This window comes from Scyliorhinus torazame, chromosome 13 (assembly GCF_047496885.1).
Source record: "Scyliorhinus torazame isolate Kashiwa2021f chromosome 13, sScyTor2.1, whole genome shotgun sequence".
Lineage (NCBI taxonomy): Eukaryota > Metazoa > Chordata > Chondrichthyes > Carcharhiniformes > Scyliorhinidae > Scyliorhinus > Scyliorhinus torazame.
Window position 1 is genome coordinate 35,849,534 of NC_092719.1, and position 23,312 is coordinate 35,872,845.

General features: G+C 46.4%; 1 protein-coding gene across 4 annotated transcripts in view; it reads right to left on the minus strand.

Annotated features, from left to right (window-relative positions):
• Positions 1-23,312, minus strand: part of gsap (gamma-secretase activating protein) — a 129,625-nt gene that overhangs the window by 75,044 nt on the left and 31,269 nt on the right. For all 4 annotated transcript variants that reach the window (XR_011934036.1, XM_072471342.1, XM_072471341.1 and 1 more), the window contains 5 exons: positions 14,365-14,444; positions 11,353-11,430; positions 6,416-6,493; positions 3,412-3,507; positions 2,149-2,366 (listed from right to left, as the gene is read on the minus strand). Coding sequence is in view for 3 of the 4 variants with exons in the window: in XM_072471342.1 (XP_072327443.1) it covers positions 2,149-2,366; positions 3,412-3,507; positions 6,416-6,493; positions 11,353-11,430; positions 14,365-14,444 (550 nt within the window). In the remaining variant the exon portion in view is untranslated. The remainder of the gene's footprint in view (positions 1-2,148; positions 2,367-3,411; positions 3,508-6,415; positions 6,494-11,352; positions 11,431-14,364; positions 14,445-23,312) is intronic.

Below are 23,312 nucleotides of genomic sequence, written 5' to 3' on the forward strand. Positions count from 1 at the left end.
ATATAAAGAGTAGAGAGGTGAAAAAGGAAAATAAAGGGCATAAAAGACATTATAAGAACAGATTGGTGGCTCACGTAAAAGGTCTTCTATAGGCATGTTAACAGTAAAAGGTTTGATGAAGGAAGGTGGTCTATTAGAAACCAAAATGGAGATCCATTACTGCAGATAAAAAGCATGAGAGTAACTAAATGAATACTTTGTCAAGGAGGACTTTGTCAAAAGTCTGGTGAATGAGGTTGTCAAGTGGATAAAAATAAAGCATGTCAGACTAATCTAGAGATTATAATCATTGTGGTTCAGCTGTTTAATTTCCTCCCTAGTTCCTTAAACTTTGATTGCAGGGATCTCAACTCACTCCCCTAAAATGTTCTGCACCCTCAGTGATGTCTATTATCACCCCGGACGAGATCCCAACAGTTGCTATGATACTTGACAGAAACCCCAATATGTGAGGAAAGGATACTTCTCTCCAGGAGTGATTCTATGCACAAATAGGGATATGGTATATTAAAACAAACTTTATTACTAACACAGAATTAATATCTTTAACATCATAAAGAAAATAGTTCACAATTACCAGTTAAACAATTCTTAACGATAAACTGAAACACTAACTCCTAACTTCAATCTTTTATCTCCATTCAAGCAAAACCCATCTCAGGTCAAAATCCACGGTTTAAATACAGTTAGCTAACACAGGGTTACCTGCTGAATAGAGGTCCTTTAAAAGACTGAGTGGACAAAGAGATAAATCAGGTCAGGAAACTGCCAGAAGATTCTGGTCTGTCTCAGACTACTGTTCACTTACTAGTCTTTGGCAAAAAGCTCCTGTCCTGTTCACAGGCAAATCTTTAGCTGTTTTGAGAGACGCTGCTGGTGAGTTCACAACCTAATCTTGAATGGAACTCAAAACTGAAAATCAACACCTGACTGCTTCAGCCCCTGGCTCCTCCTATTAGCTACATCATCTTACTACAGGCAAAGACAATGGCGCGATTCAATGGAAAAATTCCCAGGTCCAGTTTTTGGCACATTTGGACAGGTGTTTTGTGACGGCACGATTGCACCATATATTCCACGGCACTTAGTGTCAAAAATGAGCCCCCACGAGATTCTCGCCAATACTGACTGTCTTGGCATCTTATTCACCCGATTCGCACCTCGGTGCTAACAACGGGGGCTGCTTTTAAGTGCTCACTCACCACTCACTCCCAGTCAACACACAAACATTGCAAATTGCAAACCTGCTCCTCGCTTTAAGGATGTCGACTTCACAAGTCTTCTTGACACTATGGATGAGAGGCAGACCGGGTCACCCTGTTCTCCCGAGGGGGTCGGAGGACCATCAGCAGGGTCAGCAGTGCTACTTGGGAGGCAGTGGCAGCAGCAGCGGCTGTCAATGGGGGCAGCATGACCGGGGTCCGCTGTCCAATATGAAAGAAGACCAACGAGCTGCAAAGGTGAGTTACCACCTCTCCCTGGCATCAGTTCCGCCTGCCACCCTTCAAATTCCCAAACCTCCACCCCCCCGCCACCCCAAATTCACGAGCTGACACCATCCACACATCCGATCTTCGTGATTGTTTCTCAGAACCCCTTGGCACCCACCAGCACAACCCCTTTATGTCCAGGGTGGTACCCCCACATGCCATCTGCTATAGACCCCCCTGAGGTTCAAATCCCTAATTACTATTGTGTTCTACATATATGTTGGAAGCCCCTGTCAGTCCTTTGCCACATGGTGCTAGGATCAGGGCTGCACTCCTTCACTCTCAGTATTGTTCAATGCTGAATATCAGCTTGAGATTGCCATACCCCAGAGGATTCCTACACTGGCCGCCTCTTCCTAACTTTCCGGTTGGCCACCCACTTGCTATTCTGAACTCCACTTGGCTGTGGAATGAGTTTCTCCTTCTTGTACACCACAGCACACACGTCATAAACCAGACCTTTGCTCAAAAATGACTTTGGGGCTAAAAGCTAAGGAATGCGGTCATTAGTTTGTGAACAACAAATACAACCGCAGTTTCCAAAGAATATCCAATAATGTTATTAAACAGAGCAGCATCTTATATTTTGTCTCAAACATATCAAGTTTAACAATAAGGGGTGTATATTGGATTATATATCAACACTTTAATCCAGTACCTGTGCTTCTGTTTCTGAATCGCTCTGGAGATACAACACTGCGCAGTGCATTGCTGCAAGTTGATGACAATCCAGTTTACTGTCACGCATGAACAACAGCAATGTCTGAGGGTTGAGGTCAGCTTTATACATTTTCCCCAACTGACAGTCCAGCACCAAGTCAGACAATGACAACATGTATCGTTTGTGAATCCATGGCTTCATTTTGGCATCTTTCCCTAACAAACACATAGCATTATGCGTATTTAATGAATTCATTAAAGAAATATAAAAACAAAAGTGTGCCCTTCAGCCGCTCTGCCAATTACTTCCTTTGCTCTAGATCTCTTGATGGCCTTGACTAATAAAAAACTATCAATCCAGATTCTCTGGATCATATACCCCATAAAATCGTTTTGACCTTTTAAATATCTTGATCAGATCACCACTGAAATTTTAACAAAGCATGAAATTGAATCCTACTTTACATAATTAAACACCATAAATACATAATTTGCTGCAAAATATATTTTCATCATGAGGTCAACTGAAACATAAGTGATTCTATTCAGTCGCTTCCTCATGTAAACAACAGCCACATTTAACGGTAAGACAAGCCTTATCTTCTATATCCATTGTAGCTTATTATACTGGGCATCATTTATTTATTCTGAGCTAATCAAGTTTGGAAAACCAAGGCCACCAACATTTAGGAAGGATGCATTTGGCAAACAGTACTTTAATGAACACCACATGAATAGCAGTTTAACTTCACTGCTTCAACAAACTCAAAACAAACAAAATCATTGGTACAATCTCTGAAAACGATAAATGCAAGAAAAGCTCAACAGTACAATCAACCCGGGGTCTATAGAGCAACACAATAAAACGTGCCAGATTCAATTGCTATTAACCTGCCCAGGATGTTGTGCTCCCCGTGCCCCAGCATGTTTGCCAGCGGCTCGCCACCGGCCACCGGCAGGATCTTCCAGTCCTGCCAATGTCTAGTGTTTTGCGTGGCTCGTCCATCCCGCCAGGGAACCCGCTGCGGGGGGTCATCTTCAGTGGGACTGGACGATCCTGCATGCGGGAAGGGCTGGAAAATCTCACCCTTATCTGAACCAAGTAATGCCCATGATTCTCCACATAACTCCACAAAATCCTACCAGCCTATAATACACAGATCCAAAGTCAACTTACCTAACAAAGTGAACTGTTGAGACATTTTTTTTTAAGTTCAAAGGTTGTTACTGAGGATACTTAGATTGTATTAAAAATTCTTACCTGACAAGAATAAACTATGGCAAGCCAAATTAGGATGCTGTGTATTAATGAGGTGTAAAAAATATCCAGGCATGTAAACAGCTACATAATAATAACCTGTAAAGAAAACAAATTAACTTCAATAATTTTACACAGTTATTTCAATTTAAACTATGTACTAAGTTAAATGATTCAATATCCAATTACTAAATTACAGTGTACCCGACTTGCAACTACTATGGTTTAACCAGACCATTGTGAAGCCAGATAAAAAATAGTTTTCCCAAACCAAACAAATAAAAAGCAATGCATATTTTTTTGACCTAATGGACATGAACATCAATGTTTCTGGTCATATGGAATTTTTGGATTTTATTACAGGTAATCCAACTGACATACCTCGTTTTGATTGCATCTGCAATAATTGTACTCTCTATGATGCTAATGAAATGGTAAATTGTACTTCTTCTAGAGTTGGATCTCTTAACAGCAATGTTTCACGAGGCGTTTGCAGTTTGCACGCGTTTCCACATCAGATTTTATTTGGATGATTGATTAAAATCACCAGATGCATTATAAGGGTGCATTTTAAATGCATTAAGGTACAGAACAGCTTTCATTTATTTGTGTTCAGGCCCAATGACTCCCGAGGGGCATGTCCCTTATTTAGCTCTGCTGCTGTCCAGGTATTTTTAATGGGATCATTATCCATGGTAGGTAAGAGTAGGTGTTATCAATTGGAAACTGTCACTGATATGATATTCTTCCCTGAAGTGGTCAGGGAAGGCAGAATTGCAAGATAAATGCATCATGACAGCTTGCAGCATACGTGGTGTTGATATATAGGGGGCGGGATTCTCTCAGCCCGGGGCTGGGCTGGAGAATCAGCGCTAATCGCGCCACGCCGCCCGGGTGCGATTCTCCGCTGCACGCGTGGTCAGCGCGGTGCCGGTCGGGGGCTGCACTACGCGGCGCCCCCCCTCGGCGATTCTCGGCCCGAGAAGGGTCGAGCGGCGTCCCGCAGCCACCATTCTAATCTGCTCTCAGCCGGCGGGACCGCAGGGTGGAAGGGTCCAGGGAGGCCTGGGGGGTGGGGTGTGTGGGGGGGGGGCTAAGTTGTGGCCTGGCCCGCGATCAGGGCCCACCGATCGCGGGCCGGCCTCTCAGGCTGGGGGCCTCCTTTCTTCCACGCCGGCCCCTTTAGCCCTACATCATGTTGCGTCGGGGCCGGAGCGGAGAAGGGAACCACTGCGCATGCGCACATTGGAGCCGGTGCCATTGCACATGCGTGGTCCCCACGGCGCCCAGTTGACGCCAGGATCAACAGCTAGAGCGGCCAGTGGCGTGCTGGTCCCCTGTAGGGGCCAGAATTGCTGATCCTGAGGCCGTGTTGACGCCGTCGAGAAATGCGATGCCGTTTCTGATGGCGCAACACTTGCCTTCAGGATCAGAGAATCCCGCCCAGGATCTTCTGCATGTTACCAAACCCAATCTATGCATTGAGGAAATGGAGTCCCTTCCTGTTGGGAGGTCGGAGTATTCTATGGAAGCCCCCAAAGCAAAATGGCTACCACAGATGACACCTGGACTGTGGGTAAGCCACAAACCCTACAGAATTGGGTGGTCACATCCTTGCTGCCTTTCTGTGACACCATAGGCGATGATTTCCCCAGCTGTCCTGTAGAGCCAGGTTGTCCAACACATGGCCCACTGACCAGAACCTGCCACCCACACCTTTAATCAGCCCAGGAGCAGGGCTGGAGTTGGAGCTGGAACAGGGCCATGGTTTGGGGCCTGGAACTGGAGTGAGGCCAGGGTCCGGTCCAACCTTCAACGTGAAAAAGTTGGACGAGCCTGCTGCAGAATTAGTCATTAACCTGATAAATGCAAATTGGCTAATATCAGATATGATATAAGGCTGTTGAAAAATAGCCTGTACTGTACCACTGAGTTGAGTGCAGTGCATTACTCTTTGTCAAAGTGCCGGCAAATAAGCATGGCTACAGGCCCCTGTGCAGTAAGTAGATGAAAAACCCGTCCAATTGCATCTTTGGTGAAGTACTCTTGTACACATCTTCTCTGGATGCCTTGATATGACCAGTACTGCTGGCATATTCTAAACCAGAGAAGTAATAACTGATGGATCTGCATCGTACTAAAAATACCCTGACACATCTCTCCTCCATCACATGCAGATGTTCCTCCTCCACAATAATAGCACACCAGAATATGCCTGTAGAGAGTTACATTCCCAACCCTAAAAATCCCTGACTCTGGGTAGGATGTACGGTGAAAGTCTGCTTGCGGTAGGACCCTGTCATAAGTATTGGGCAGAAGTCCAGGTCTGTCTAGGTAACAGAAATAGAAAATCCCATCAGTGGGTGTTTTCCAGCTCCAGAAAGTTTCTAGACTCAAACTCCTCATTTTTGCCCATTTCAGGCAATCCTGGCAACAGCTCTCTCCTATAATTCTTGGTCTAAGTGATCCTGAATACATGGTGACCGTAAAAGCAAGATATTCTCTTTAATTATAAGTAAATTAGGTTGTTTGCAACTCAGCAGGTGGATTGTGAGATGGGTAAAATTGGAGGGAATTAAGACTGGCGGGATAGAGGAAGTGTAATATCCTGCACGGGACCTACGGGGTGGGAATGCTCGTCTTCCCCGTGCTCCTTGCGGAGTACTAGCTCCCCCGCTAGGGGCGGGGTATCTCAATTACCCAGAGAATATAAGGTCGGCCAATAAGGCACCGATCAAGCAGGAACCCAGTAGGGTTCTACCGGGAAGTGTATATATTTTGTTTATAAATGTGGACTCCCCATGTCCTTATTAACGAAAGAGATGTAATTTTGCATTAGAAAATAGCAGAAATGGCTCCTGCCTTATTTTCCTGCCACAAAAACTTTATTTGGCCCAATTTAGACAACAGGAATATTAGGAATGACAAGGAAATGCAGCCCTTGTATGTCAAAGCAAGTTTCGCTCTCTACAGGTTGCCTGATCTACACAAAATACCATCAGCTTACCGATGTTAATAAAGGCTGGTTCACTTATACAGTCACATCCGGATGCTTCCAAAGAAACTGTAAATGTTTTTCTCCAGCCTGCAGAAGAGTAAACATATTAAAATAGGAGCGGTATAGTGTGGAACTGGTAAAGTTCACCTTGAATGGTTCACTGATCATAATCTCTCTTCATACTAGTCTCATACATAAACGTAAATCAAATGTATCAATTTGCAAGTGAAGACTGCTATGTATTTCATAACACATCAAATCATGCTCATCACAAGAAAGCTTCACTTACTTTGATACCAATCTTTTAAAGTATAGAGTCAAAATACCCAAATGTTTGCAACATCAAGAGAATAGTCCAAATTTTACTTTTTAAAAAAATATCAACGGTCATCCAGGAAATGAATACTGCAGGTTCAAGTAACAATATATACTTTAAGCGAAAATCAAAAAGTAAAATACTGAAGATGCTGAAAATCTAAAAAATAAACAGAAAATGCTGCACTATTCAGCAAGCATCAGGCAGCATCCGCAGAAACAGAAAGAGCTCGCAGAGTTAGAAACAGGTCGATGGCCTTTCATCAGAGCTGGGAAAAGTTAGTGATATAACAGGCTTTGAGCAAGGGGTGGCTGGGACAAGGACAACAAAAGGCCTGTGACAGGATAGCAGACAGGAAAAAATTAATAAAAGAGTTAGTCCGACAGAAACAAAAGGAGCAAAAGGCAAGAGAAGAAACAAAGACATTTAGAGAAAGTGTACTACTGTCTGAAAGCAAATTTAAGAGCAAAAATAAAATACCAGACTAGTGCTCGGTCTCTCTGCTTCGTTATTGAATGGAGGCCTAATCGGTTTCCATTGACCATCCTCCTCCTCCGTCTGTCTGGACTCGTTCTCTAATTAAACTTTCAGAGTGCTTTCAACAAGGTCTCACATAGCAGATTAATATGTAAAGCATGGGCTTAAGGGTAGTGTCGTGAGATGGATAGAAAACTGGTTAGCAGACTGGATACAAGTTGGAATAAATGGGTCTTTTTCTGATTGGCAGGCAGTGACTAGTGGCGTACCACAGGGATCTGTGCTAGGACCCTAATTGTTCACATTACATATTAATGATTTGGACGAGGGAACTAAATGTATTATCTCCAAATTTGCTGATGATACAAAGTTGGGTGGGAGGGTGAGCTTTGAGGAGGATGTAGAGATGCTTCAGCGGGATTTGGACAGGCTGTGTGAGCGGCAGCGTAATGTGGATAAATGTGAGGTTATCCACTTCGGTAGCAAAAATAGGAAAGCACATTATTATTTGAATGGATGTAAATTGAGAGAGGTGGATACTCAGCAAGACATTGGCATCCGCGTACATCAGTCGCTGAAAGTAAGTGTGCAGATACAGCAGGCAGCAAAGAAGGCAAATGGTACGTTGGCCTTCATAGCGAGAGAATTTGAGTATAGGAATAGAGATGTTTTACTATAATTGTATAGGGCATTGGTGAGGCCACACTTGGAGTATTATGTGCAGTTTTGCTGTCCTTATCAAAGGAAGGATGTTCTTGCTATGGAGGAATTGCAGCGAAGGTTTCCCGGGCTGATTCCTGGGATGGCGGGACTGTCATATGAGGAGAGACTAAATCGGTTACGATAATATTCATTGGAGTTTAGAAGAGTAAGAGGGATCTCATACAAACTAACAAAATTCTAACATGATTAGACCGCTTAGAAGAGTGAGAGGATCTCATATAAACTTACAAAATTCTAACAGGATTAGACGAGTAGATTCAGAATGCTCCCGATGGTGGGGGAGTCCTGAACTAGGGGTCATAGTTTGAGGAAAGTAGTTGAGGCCAAACGTGGCATAATTTCAAGAAGGCTGAATGGCCTCCTCCTGCTTCTATTTTCTATGTTTCTATTAAATGATTTCTCCTTTATTTTGTTTCACAAATAAAAGGCGTTGCTATGGGAACTGGTATGGGTCCTATCTTTTTATAGGATACGTTGACCATTCCTTGTTCGCGTCCTACTTGGGGGGGGGGGGGGGGGGGGGGGGGGTTTGGTGCATTGATGGTTGTATTGGTGCCATGACAACAAATTCAGCATGTAAATTCCATTTCCTGACATTCCATTTTGCTTCCTTTTCTTTGCACGTTTCAGTTTTTCTCATTTTTGTTTTCAGACAGTGGTACACCTGCTCTAGGTAGATCTTATGTTTGTTTTCTTGCACAATCACCATTTCATTTGGCCTAGCAAGACTAACTCTTCTGTCATTCAATCTCTCCTATCTTCTACCCCATCACAGACCTTCCTTCGTCCTTGTCTCAGTCACCCATTGCTCAAAACCTATTGCGGGTGGGAATTTCCGTTCCCCCAGCTGTGTTTCTCAGCGGTGCACTGCTCACTGGCAGCAGAATTCTCTACTCCTGATGCTTGTCAATGCGATTTCCCAATGAAGCCACCCCACACTGCCGGGAAACCCACGTGCTGGGATGCGCTGCAAGGGGGAAAGGCGAATCCAAAATGCCGTAGAATTCCCATCTGCGGGAACAATTCAACTAAAGAAATTCTGGTTTGGGTTTCAGTCGTGTTTAGCGGGGTGTTTCTCGGCGGCGCCCGCTATTCAACGGTATTTTGCTGTTTCATTTGGCCTCGGCGAGGACGCCCTTTCGAGGCCACACTTTGGTCAATTCCTTTAGTGCAGGAAGACTACTCGCAGATCGGGGCGCCATTTTTAAAGGTAGCCCCAACCATTCAACCCCCCTCAGCACCCCACCGCAGCCCGACCCCCTCACTTAACTCAACTTACCTCTTCCAGGGTCCTGGAGTACGCCCTCACCCTCCTCTTTTGGGTAAGACACACCAGCAGGCACAACCCCTGCCATGGGAAATCTGGCACCTAGGCACCTTTGCACAGCTGGCCTGGCACCATGGCAGTGCCCTTGCCAGCCTGGCAGTGTCACCCGGGCATTATCCAATGGCCTGGGAAACATCCAGGGAAATGCTTGTGTGGACCAGTACTAAATGGCGCCCTGCTGAGTTCTCCCAGTTGATGCAATTAGGTCTTGGGCACCGGTAAAATATGAGAATGTATATTTAAAGGCTCATTTATAAATGCATATCTGGATCTCGCCCAGCGAGACAAGATCCAGATCGCGATGTCTCACGAGATTCGGTTGAATCTCAAGAGATGTCTTGAGCACCGAGAATCTCGCGAGAGGCCTCTTGTGAGACTCAACAATCTCTTCACTACATCAAGTCAGGCGTGACAAAGCCTTTAAATCACGCTCTACATCTCTAATCTTCCCCATTTCTGATGAAAGGTTATCAATCTGAAATGTTAAGTCTTTCTCTTGCCACAGGTGTTGTTTGACCTGATGAGTACGTGCAGCATCTTCTCTTTTTATTTTATATGATGGCATTTTCTGTTTGGTAGACTAAACTTTCCGCCGTGACTGAATAGCACGAGATTCACATTTTAGTTGGAGGCGTTATTCATTCCACGATTCAGGTCATGCAAATGGACCAGCTCTCAGCCAGCACAAATTGAAAGCAATTCCCAGACCAGCGGGAAGATAACTGCTGGGGTCAGAATTAGTGCTAAAGAGCCTGACAGCTGGAGCTGTTTTTAAAAAAATATTTTTTATTCTCCTCCTTTTTCACATTTTCTCCCAGATTTACACCCACCAACATTAAACAATAATCAGTAACAAATATGTCAATCCCCATATCAATAACAATGATCCCATCCTCCCACCAAACCCCAAACATTAGCCCACATGTTCACACAAACAAATGACAAAAAGGAATTAGGGACCACCCATAGTCACCATTAACACACAGGTGCCCAGGTCCCGCTTGTAAATACTTGAATCAATGCGCAACCGTGAGACTACTGCCTCATAGAGGCAGAGCATCAAGGAGGATGGAGCACGCAGTGTCCAACCTACGAATGATATTTAAATCCATGCAAATGACGATTTTGCATGAGCCCATCGGTGCAGGGCACATACTTCAATAACGCCGCCAGCGAGGGAACGGAGCATGACGACTGAATCGGCGCTGGGCGCAAATCGCAATTTTTGCCCATATTCTCCGCTCGATTAGAACTCTCGATGCTGGCGCCACAAAGAGGAGAATTCAGCATGGTGGCACAGTGGTTAGCACTGTCGCTTCACAGCTCCAGGGTCCCAGGTTCGATTCCCGGCTTGGGTCAATGTCTGTGCGGAGTTTGCATGTTTTCCCCATGTCTGCATGGGTTTCCACCGGGTGCTCCGGTTTCCTCCCACAGTCCAAAGATGTGCAGGTTTGGTGGATTGACCATGCTAAATTGCCCTTAGTGTCCAACGGTTAGGTGGGGTTACTGGATTACGGGGATAGGGTGGAGATGTGGGCTTAAGTAGGGTGCTCTTTCCAAGAGCTGGTGCAGGCTCGATGGGCCGAATGGCCTCCTTCTGCACTGTAAATTCTATGATTCTATCTATGTATTTTAAATGTTGAAAAGAATTGGCAGGCCAAACAATAGCAAAGCCAATAGTACATTAGCTACCATGAGCTCAAATCTCAGAATCCTCCAGTAAGCGTTTCAGACCAACTTTCCAGGTGAATGAAATGAAAATTGCTTATTATCACGAGTAGGCTTCAAATGAAGTTACTGTGAAAAGCCCCTAGTCACCACATTCCGGCGCCTGTTCGGGGAGGCTGGTACGGGAATCGAACCGTGCTGCTGGCCTGCGTCGGTTTGCTTTCAAAGCCAGCGATTTAGCCCAGTGTGCTAAACCAGCCCCTGGACTATCACTTTACAGCCAGAGAAACAGGGGGTCACGCTTTAAAAGGACATCCTGCAGAACGAGAGTAGAACAGCTGTGCAGGTGATTTTACAATCTGGCATAGCTTTCAGTAAGACAGGATAAACTAACAAAAAGACCGGCTGAGTGAACTTTTAATAAACCAGATTTACCATGATGCAGAAGAATTATCGAATAAGTAAATTCCAGCTTATTTTGCACAGGATGGCTGTAACACACTGACATGGTGCCTACAACAGCAACAATAAAAAAGAGAAATTATGAAGTTATGCTTTCTGTCCTTGATTTTTATTAACAATAACATATATTAATTGGGAGGCGCAGTGCGGGGCTGGATTTGGGAGGAAGCATTGCATATGGTTAAATAAATCTTCATCATGAGCTAGATTCAGTCTTATTCAACTTAATTAAGGTTGTGCACGGAGGACATATAAAACCTGCTAGGACGAGCCATTTCTTCCCTCAAGTGGCTGATCAATATGCACGATGTGCCGGATCGCATGCGAACCATATCCACATATTCTGATCCTGTCCAAAACTGGTGGGGTTTGGGAGGGTGTTACGAATGTGTAGGCTCGGGTGGTGGTCACACCTTCTCCATGGGTATCCATGGGGGCCGATGTTGTGGCTTTTGTCTCCCTACTAGCTCGAAGGAGAATTTTGCTTAATTGGCGAGCCACAGAACCGCTACGCACTGGGTCACTGGGACCTTGCTGACTTTCTCCTTTTGGAGAGAATCAAGTTCGCCATTAGAGGTTGGGATGAGGGGTTCTCTGTGAGGTGGACACTGTTCAGAAATTTTTTCAAGAACCATTAGAACATCGATTGGGGGGGGGGGAATAGGGGCTGGCAATGGGGTACAGTGATTACTGGCTGTTAAGGGGTGGGGGGTACTTTAGTTTTTTATTTTGTTGAGAGTGTTGGTGACATACTTGGATATAAAGGGGGTTTCTGTTGTATTGTATTGTTATAGTGTTATGTGCATTGTTAGTAAGTTATGCGGTGTTCAATGTTGTTATTGTTAGGATGTTATGGACTGTTCCTGGTTCTCTATTCTCCGTATGCTTTGGATATACCTTCAATAAATTATCTTTCAAGAAAAAACAATAATTTATATTTATATAGTGTTTTTAACAAAGTAAACCATCCCAAAGCTCTTGACAGTTGTAATACACAATTTGATACCTAGTCATATAAGGAGAAGGGCAGCACAGTAGCATAGTGATTAGCGCAATTGCTTCACAGCTCCAGGGTCCCAGGTTCGATTCCCGGCTTGGGTTACTGTCTGTGCAGAGTCTGCACGTTCTCCCCGTGAGTGCGTGAATTTCCTCCGGGTGCTCCGGTTTCCTCCCACAGTCCAAAGATGTGCAGGTTAGGTGGACTGGCCATGCTAAATTGCCCTTAGTGTCCAAAATTGCCCTTAGTGTTGGGTGGGGTAACTGGGTTATGGGGATAGGGTGGAGGTGAGCGGTTGGGAAGGGTGCACTTTCCAAGAGACGGTGCAGACTCGATGGGCTGAATGGCCTCCTTCTGCACTGTAAATTCTATAGGGAAAAAAAGAAAAAAAAATTCTATAAGAATTTTCAGATGGCGAACACTCAGTGCTTACTGAGTGTCGACGGGGAATGCATCCCCGCCAACTCTGGCAGGCCCACTGTCATTTTACACTCATTTGAGCATTGACTGGCAGCAGGTTGGACTTCCACCCACACTTGGGAAGAAGTCCTGACTTAGAGCTGTCAGCCTTATCAAATTGGCCCTCAGCGCTCCAGCCCCTCTAGGCACAGCTCTGCAGTGACAGGAAGAGGTACTGCAGTGCCTTGCCTGAGCTACGTCCTGGGCCAGCACTTCAGGTAAGTACCAGGGGCCCCAGGGATGGGAGGACAGGGCAGGGCAGGGGATGCTCTGAGGGGTTGGGAGTGACGGTAATCTCGGTGTCGGGGAAAAATGATTCAGGGCCGTGGGTTGTGTCGGGAAGCATAAAAGTCTGCCCATAAGGATTGGTCAAATTGGTAGGTCTTAACGAAGCATCTAAAGAGGAGGAAATAGAGGTTGCAAGAAGGAGAGATTTTGGAATCTTAGAGCTTATGTACTTGGCATAGCTGCCAATGGTGAAGCGACTAAGGTCTGGGATGCTCGGTAGGCTGGAATTAGAGGAGTGAGTACCACAATCTCAAAGGGTTACATCTCAGAGGTTGTAGTGCTGGAGGTGATTGGAGTTAGGGAAGGCCAAGGCCATGGAAGGGATTTGAAAATCAGGCTGATAACTTTAAAATAATTCATCAATATCAGATTCTCCATCGGCAGAAAAAAACAACTAAAGCCCGACTTTCAAATTATACTAGATTTTCATGCAAAATAAAGGCTCCAGCACACACATGAAGAAAATGAAAGGCATGCCTCCTCCCTGGTTAATGCTGGATTTTGGCAGGGCTTGCAGAACAGTATTGTTGCTGACTATGAGAAAGACTGAACTTCCTGAAAAACTCCCTTTTCCACCACTTTCACCATTAATTTTAATTTCTTTGCCCACACCTGGTCAGACAGGATTTCTGTACTTCTTTGTGAAAGACACAGGCTGCAACTATCAACATTTAGACACAAGCCCATAACGTGCATTATCTCCACTTGGTGGTGACCATACTGAATTGCAAATACTTAGGTCGGGATCGACTGTCGCGTTGTGCCCGAAATGCAGCGTGGCGTCACATGACCAGTAGATGTCGGGAGATCCCCCTTCTGCCACTTCTGGGATCTACCTGGCTCGCCAAGCCTCACGAGATCTAATGCGATCTTGCGAGATGTTGCAATGTGAACCCTGCCCATTGTGGGCGGGATCACTTTCTGGCAAATCTGCATATTAGAGTGAGACAGCTAGTCTCACTCTAATATGGGTTGCCAAGAGCTACCCAGAGTGTGGGATCCAGGTCCCTCGCCTTGGAGACCTCGGGCGAGCGCCGTTCACTGCTGGTCTCCACAAACTGGGATTTCACTATTTTTCTGGGGAAAATTAGAAAAGAGGCCTTGGATATTGCCTCATCATCGAAAGTGATGGGTTGCATTCTTTTAATTCTTTCTCTAATTCGGAATCTCTGTATAACATTGCTGGAACACATAACGTACATAACATAAGGAAAATGTAGCAAGCTGTTTATACTTGCTACCTGCATGATTTGTGAAAACTTGCAGATTCAACGATTCCAATGATTCCTCTTGAAAATGATTGTATCCAAAGTTTACGAGGCTGAAAAGAGGCAAGGCAGTGAAGTTAAATGGAGGAGACAGTCATAGAACACAGTCATCCATCTACAACCCACCTCACAAGAACATCGTGAACATCTTTCTTTTGTGCAACAGCATTAGACGCACAATTCCTCCCATGTGACCAGTAATGTATTAAAGTTTGTACAGGTGGAGAACCAATGCTTGCGCATCCCATAACCCAACACATTTCCAAACAAAATTGCTATGATTTTGTTGTAAGAATGCCCACCTGGGGCGATAGTATGCCAAGTTTGTGCCAGAACATAGGAACACAGAAGCATAGAATCCTTACAGTGCGGAAGGAGGCCATTCAGCCCATCAAGTCTGCACCGACCCTCTGAAAGAGCACCCTACATAAGCCCACTCCCCTGCCTTATCCCCATAACCCCACCTAACCTACACATATTTGGACATAGAGGACAATTTAGCATGGCCAATCCACCTAACCTGCACATCTTTGGACTGTAGGAGGAAACCAGAGCACCCGGAAGAAATCCACGCAGACATGGGGAGGAAGTTCAAACTCCACACAGTTACCCAAGGCCAGAATTGAACCCGGGTCTCTGGCGCTGTGAGGCAGCCAAGCTAACCACTGTGCCGCCGTGCTGAACAACGGATACAGATTTTGTTTCATTAACAATTATTCCACTGAGGAAAAACAAAATATAACAAACAAAACCTACCAAGCATGTTGCTGAAAGAATTTGAAAAAAAGTGGCAAAAATACCAATCAAGGCAGGATCTTTCTTATTCTTTAAACCCTGTTTAACCTCCACATACAAAAGATACATCACTCCACCAGGAAAATTGTCCATTGGCCAAGTCTAAGCCAGATTTTTGCAGAGAAACATCAGACAGAGCCCGGGTGCAGAGGTCCCAACCCCATTTTTGACAGGTCCAAATTTGGTGCTGGGAGAAGGGAACTTGGCATGAATCACACAGCAGGGAAACCTGAACTCAACAGGGCCATTTGAACTTAGTGCTGAGTTCAAACAGGCCTCATTTTGACTGTTGCAAGCGCCTTAACCTGCAGTGTGAGAGTTACAAATTGATGGAAAAGAGTGGATCAGGTCTGTTTAAATGTCACGATCTAAAGTTTTTAAATCCTTAAAACATTTTTTTTTTAAATCAGGCTGCAGCTGTCATTGGGACTTTAAAAAAAAAAACCTGGACTGCTTTGATTGACAGACCATTTGATGTAGGTTTAAAAAAAGTAGCATCTGTTCATCCAGTTTCAATAGAGCTCTTTGTTAACATTTCCCTAAGGGCTATAATTTTGTCATTATGAATGCTTGGCCAAGTCTTAAAATCTACAATTGTCTCAGCAAGGGGGTTTACCGTTAACAGTTTAATTGACAATTTACAGGGGCCGTTAAAGGATTAGCTGTCTTTGATGTGGGTTCTGAATAGATGTTTGTTTGGTTTTCTAAAAAATTAACCACTTGAGATTTAATAACTTTGAGTACATTTTTTGAGAGGAGGGCTGCGGACATTGGAGCCTGGTTAGCAGGTTTCGATGGGCCTACGAGGCGAGCAAGGGGGAGGGGGGGAGGCATCGATGCTGGGAGATGTTTTTTCGAGAGGAAATGTAGGGGGGGATTTTGGGAGGGGGGGGGGAAGGGGTTTGGTGTTAATAATGGATAGGGGCGGGTAAGGCTCATGGGGCAGGGCCCGGTGGTATGATGATGTTGGATAAGAAGGGTGGGGGGGGTGAGAGACCCCCAGTTAGGATAGTCACGTGGAAGGTGAAAGGGTTAGGAGGTCCGGTGAAGAGGTCAAAGGTGTTTGCGCATCTTAAAAGTTTGAAAGTCGATGTAGCAATGCTGCAGGAGACTCGCTTGAGGGTGAAGGACCAGGTGAGACTAAAAGGGCTGGGGGAGTCAGGTGTTTCACTCTGGATTTGATGGAAGGGCTCGAGGGGTAGAGGTAATAGTCATCAAAAGAGTATGTTTCCAGATGGAGAATGTGGTTGCAGATCAGGGGGGTAGATATGTGATTGTGACAGGGGTGCTGGAGGGGAGGTTAGTGGCGCTGGTAAGTGTATACAGTCCCAATTGGGACGATGTGGGATTCGCAAAGAAGGTGTTTGGGGCCATCCCCGACTTGAACACACACAAACTGATAGTGGGGGGGGGGGACTGGAACTTGGTGCAGGAGCCAAGGTTGGACAGGTCACGGCTGCGCTCGCTAGTCCCATGGGGGGGGGGGGCAAAGGCTGGGCTAATGGTGGAAACGGGAGGGATGGACCCTTGAAGGTTTCTGCACCCGAGGGAACGGGAGTACTTGTTTTTCTCAGCGGTCCATAAGGTATACTCGCGGATCAACTTTTTCGTGGTGGGTTAGGCTTTGCTGGCTGGGGTTAAGAGGTCGGAATACTCGGCAATTGCAGTATCAGATCGTGTCCAGCATTGGGTGGATATGGTACTGGAGAAGGGGGTAGTGCAGAGGCCGGGGTGGAAATTAGATGTGGGACTTTTGGGGGACCAAGGGTTCTGTGACAAAATTGAAAAGGTAATTGAGGAATATGTAGGTTTCAACTGTATGGGTGAGGTGTCGAAGGCAGTTGTCTAGGAGGCTCTAAAGGCGGTGGTGAGGGGTGAGATAACCTTGTTTAAGGCCAGGGTGGACAAAGAACATAGAACATAACAGCGCAGTACAGGCCCTTCGGCCCTCGATGTTGCGCCGACCTGTGAAACCACTCTAAAGCCCATCTACACTATTCCCTTATCGTCCATGTCTATCCAATGACCATTTGAATGCCCTTAGTGTTGGCGAGTTCACTACTGTTGCAGGCAGGGCATTCCACGCCCTTACTACTCTCTGAGTAAAGAACGTACCTCTGACATCTGTCCTATATCTATCTCCCCTCAATTTAAAGCTATGTCCCCTCGTGCTAGACATCACCATCTGAGGAAAACGGCTCTCACTGTCCACCCTATCCAATCCTCTGATCATCTTATATGCCTCAATTAAATCACCTCTTAACCTTCTTCTCTCTAACGAAAAGAGCCTCAAGTCCCTCAGCCTTTCCTCATAAGATCTTCCCTCCATACCAGGCAACATTCTGGTAAATCTCCTCTGCACCCTTTCCAATGCTTCCACATCCTTCCTATAATGCGGCGACCAGAATTGCACGCAATACTCCAAATGCGGCCGCACCAGAGATTTGTACAGCTGCAACATGACCTCATGGCTCCGAAACTCAATCCCTCTACCAATAAAAGCTAACACACCGTACGCCTTCTTAACAACCCTCTCAACCTGGGTGGCAACTTTCAGGGATCTATGTACATGGACACTGAGATCTCTCTGCTCATCCACACTGCCAAGAATCTTACCATTAGCCCAGTACTCGGTCTTCCTGTTATTTCTTCCAAAATGAATCACCTCACACTTTTCTGCATTAAACGCCATTTGCCACCTCTCAGCCCAGCGCTGCAGCTTATCTATGTCCCTCTGTAACTTGTAACATCCTTCCGCACTGCCAACAACTCCACCGACTTTAGTGTCATCTGCAAATTTACTCACCCATCCTTCTACGCCCTCCTCCAGGTCATTTATAAAAATGACAAACAGCAGTGGCCCCAAAACAGATCCTTGTTGTACATCGCCGTCCTCCAGGTCATTTATAAAAATGACAAACAGCAGTGGCCCCAAAACAGATCCTTGTTGTACATCACTAGTAACTGGACTCCAGTCTGAACATTTCCCATCAACCACCACCCTTTGTCTTCTTCCAGCTAGCCAATTTCTGATCCAAACTGCTAAATCACCCTGAATCCCATGCCTCCGTATTTTCTGCAGTAGCCTACCATGGGGAACCCTATCAAACGCTTTACTGAAATCCATATGCACCACATCAACTGCTTTACCCTCATCAACTTGTTTGGTCACCTTCTCAAAGAACTCAATAAAGTTTGTGAGGCACGACCTACCCTTCACAAAACCGTGTTGACTATCTCTAATCAAATTATTCCTTTCCAGATGATTATACACCCTATCTCTTATAAACCTTTCCAGGATTTTGCCCACAACAGAAGTAAGGCTCACTGGTCTATAGTTACCGGGGTTGTCTCTACTCCCCTTCTTGAACAAGGGGACAACATTTGCTATCCACCAGTCTTCTGGCACTATTCCTGTAGACAAAGATGACTTAAAGATCAAAGCCAAAGGCTCAGCAATCTCCTCCCTAGCTTCCCAGAGAATCCTAGGATGAGTCCCATCCGGCCCAGGGGACTTATCTATTTTCACACTTTCCAGAATTGCTAACACCTCCTCCTTATGAATCTCAAGCCCTTCTAGTCTAGTAGCCTGAATCTCAGTATTCTCCTCGACAACATTGTCTTTTTCCTGTGTGAATACTGACGAAAAATATTCATTTTGCACCTCTCCTATCTCCTCGGACTCCAAGCACAACTTCACACTACTGTCCTTGACTGGCCCTACTCTTATCCTAGTCATTCTTTTATTCCTGACATATCTATAGAAAGCTTTAGGGTTATCCTTGATCCTACCTGCCAAAGACTTCTCATGTCCCCTCCTGGCTCTTCTTAGCTCTCTCTTTAGGTCCTTCCTAGCTAACTTGTAACTCTCGAGCGCCCTAACTGAACCTTCATGTCTCATCTTTACATAAGCCTCCTTCTTCCTCTTGACAAGTGTTTCGACTGCTTTAGTAAACCACGGTTCCCTTGCTCGACCACTTCCTCCCTGCCTGCGGGTATATACTTATCAAGGACACGCAGTAGCTGTTCCTTGAACAAGCTCCACATTTCCATTGTGCGCATCCCCTGCAGTTTTCCTCTCCATCCGATGCATCCCAAGTCTTGCCTCATTGCATCATAATTGTCTTTCCCCCAGATATAAATCTTGCCCTGCGGTGTATACCTATCCCTTTCCATCACTAAAGTAAACTTAATCGAATTGTGGTCACTATCACCAAAGTGCTCACCTACCTCCAAATCTAACACCTGTCCTGGTTCATTACCCAGTACCAAATCCAATATGGCCTCGCCTCTCGTTGGCCTATCAACACACTGCGTCAGGAAGCCCTCCTGCACACATTGGACAAAACAGACCCATCTAAAGTACTCGAACTATAGCGTTTCCAGTCAATATTTGGAAAGTTAAAGTCCCCCATAACAACTACTCTGTTGCTTTCGCTCCTGTCCAGAATCATCTTTGCAATCCTTTCCTCTACATCTCTGGAACTTTTCGGAGGCCTATAGAAAACCCCTAACAGGGTGACCTCTCCTTTCCTGTTTCTAACCTCAGCCCATACTACCTTAGTAGACGTGTCCTCATCAAACGTCCTTTCTGCCACCGTAATACTGTCCTTGACTAACAATGCCACCCCTCCCCCTCTTTTACCACCTTCCCTGAGCTTACTGAAATATCTAAACCCCGGCACCTGCAACAACCGTTCCTGTCCCTGCTCTATCCATGTCTCCGAAATGGCCACAACATCGAAGTCCCAGGTACCAACCCATGCCGCAAGTTGACCCACCTTATTCCGGATGCTCCTGGCATTGAAGAAGACACACTTTAAACCGCCCTCCTGCCTGCCGGTACACTCCTGCAACTTTGAAACCTTACTCATGACCTCACTATTCTCAACCACCTGTATACTGGAGCTACAATTCAGGTTCCCAAGCCCCTGCTGAACTAGTTTAAACCCTCCCGAAGAGCATTAGCAAATTTCCCCCCCAGGATATTGGTACCCCTCTGGTCCAGGTGTAGACCATCCCGTTTGTAGAGATCGCACCGACCCCAGAATGAGCCCCAATTATCCAGAAATCTGAAACCCTCCCTCCTGCACCATCCCTGTAGCCACGTGTTCAACTCCTCTCTCTCCCTATTCCTCGTCTCGCTAGCACGTGGCACGGGTAACAACCCAGAGATAATAACTCTGTTTGTCCTAGATCTAAGTTTCCACCCTAGCTCCCTGAATTCCTGCCTTACATCCCTATCCCTTTTCCTACCTATGTCGTTGGTATCTATGTGGACCACGATTTGGGGCTGCTCCCCCTCCCCCTTAAGGATCCCGAAAACACGATCCGAGACATCACGCACCCTGGCACCAACCGCGAGTCTCTCTCGTTCCCACAGAATCTCCTATCTATCCCCCTAACTATGGAGTCTCCAATGACTAATGCTCTCCTCCTCTCCCCCCTTCTCTTATGAGCAACAGGGACAGACTCTGTGCCAGAGACCTGTACCCCATGGCTTACACCTGGTAAGTCCCCGCCCCCCCACCCCCCCAACAGTAGCCAAAGCGGTATACTTGTTACTAAGGGGAACGACCACAGGGGGTCCCTGTACTGACTGCTTCCTCCCAGCCCCTCTCACCGTCACCCATCTATATTTATTCTTCGGAGTAACTACATCCCTGAAGCTTCTATCTATGACCACCTCTGCCTCCCGAATTATCCGAAGTTCATCCAGCTTCAGCTCCAGTTCCCTAACGCGGTTTCTGAGGAGCTAGAGATGGGTGCACTTCCCACAGATGAAAGAGGAGAGGTTGGAGCGGCAAAGGGTAATAGATGAGATTTTGGAGGTAGATAGGAGTTATGCAGAATATGGGGACCCAGCGAAGTTGGAAAAGAGAAAGGAATTACAGGCAAGCTTTGACCGACTATCTACAAGGAAGGCGGTGCACCAACTGAGCAAGGGGCGCAGTTTACGGGCATGGAGATAAGTAACAGGTCAGGTCAGCTCTGGAGGGAGGCAGTGGTAAGGGAAATTGTTCAGGTGAGGGATAGGGCAGGGAAGTTGGTGGTAGCTCCGAATCTGATTAACAAGGACTTTGAGGAATTTTATGAGAGGTTGTACAGGTCAGAGCCACCTGGGAGAGACCGGGAGATGCAGGAATTTCTAGATGGGTTGGAGTACCCGAGGTTAGGGGAGGGGGATAGGGCTACATTAGAAGGAGCGATAGTGGAGCAGGAGCTAAAAGATGCGATTGGGAGGATGCAGTCGGGGAAGGTGGCAGGGCCGGATGGGTTTCCGGTGGAATATTATAAAAATTTCAAGGATAAGCTGGCACCCCTAATGGTGGGGATGTTTGAAGAGGCGATAGGGAAGCGGGTGTTGCCACAAACTTTGGGGCAGGCATCGATTTCCCCCTGTTGCTAAAAAAAGAAAAGGACCCAACGGAGTGTGGGCCGTAAAGGCCCATATCACTTCTGAATGTGGACGCAAAAGTGTTGGCGAAGGTACTGGTGGGTAGGCTGGAGGAGTGCCTCCCAAAGGTGATAGGTGAAGTTCAGACGGGGTTCGTGAGAGGGAGGCAGCTCTTTTCAAACGTTAGAAGGATATTGAACGTGGTTATGGCACCAGCGGAGGGGAGGAAACAGAGGTGGTTGTGGCATTGGAAGCTGAGAAGGCGTTTGACCGGGTAGAATGGGGGTACTTGGTGGCAGTTCTGGAGCGGTTTGGGATTGGACCAAGATTTGTGAACTGGGTAAAGGTACTATATAAGGAGCCGAGGGAGTATGTCCGCACAAACAACATCAGCTCTAAATACTTTTCTCTCCACTGTGGGATTAGGCAGGGAGGTCCTATGTCCCCCTTGCTGTTTGCACTCACGATTGAGCCGTTGACTATCGCATTAAGAGGTTCGGGGATACGGAAAGGAATAGTGTGGGGGGGGGGGGGAAAGAGAGCATAGGGTGTCCTTATATGCCGATGACTTGCTGTTATACGTGTCGAACTCTTGTGTCGATAGGGGGAATATTGGAGCTGCTTCGAGTGTTTGGGTCTTTCTCGGGGTACAAACTAAACTTAGACAAGAGTGAGTATTTTGTGGTGTCTCGGCCAGGGGTGAGGGGGGCTGCCATTCCGTAGGCAGGGACTCACTTTAGATACCTGGGGTGCAGGTTGCCCGGGCGTGTGGGTGGGCGGGTGGGGGTACATCATTTCTAGTTTGGTGGGGAGGGTGAAAGCTGATCTGGCACAGTGGGATGGTCTCCCTCTGTCACTGGCGGGTCGGGTACATGCGGTTAAAATGAACATGTTGCCGCGATTTCTGTTTATTTTCCAACACCTGCCGATTTTCCTGCCAAAGGCATTTTTCAGAGAGATTGAAGGAATGATTACTTCGATCATATGGGGAGGGAAGGTGGCCAGAGTTAGAAAGGTGCTGCTACAGAGGGGAAGGCAGGCAGGGGGTTTGGGTCTTCCGAACCTGATGTATTATTACTGGGCGGCGAATGTGGAGAAGGTGCGGAGCTGGGTCAGAGGGGTTGATTCCCAGTGGGTCAGAATGGAGAAGAGTTTGTGCAGGGGGCCGGGATTGAAAGCACTAGCAACAGCGCCGCTCCCGATAGCCCCGGGGAAATACTCAGGGAGTCCGGTAATAATAGCTTCATTGAGAATTTGGAGGCAGTTTCGCCAACACTTCGGGTTGGGGGCATGGTCAAGGGAAATGCCGATTCGGGGGAACCCCAGATTTGAGCCAGGGAAGTGGGATGGAAATTTTTGGAAATGGGAGGAGAAGGGGATTAGGACACCAAAACATTTGTTTCTTGGGGGTCGGTTTGCAGGATTGAAGGAGCTGGAAACAAAGTATGGGCTGGAGCAGGGGGAAATGTTTAGAAACATGCAGATTCGAGATTTTGCCAGAAAGGAGATACAGAGCTTCCCGGTGGAGCCGGCCTCCACATTGCTGGAGGAGGTGCTGACGACAGGGGGACTGGAGAAGGGGGTAGTGTCGGCGGTTTACGGAACTATTTTGGAAGAGGAGAAGGCATCACTAGAAGTGATCAAAGCAAAGTGGGAGGAAGAATTGGGAGAGGATATGGAGGGGGGGGTTCTGGTGTGAGGTGCTCTGGAGAGGGAATGTCTCCACCTC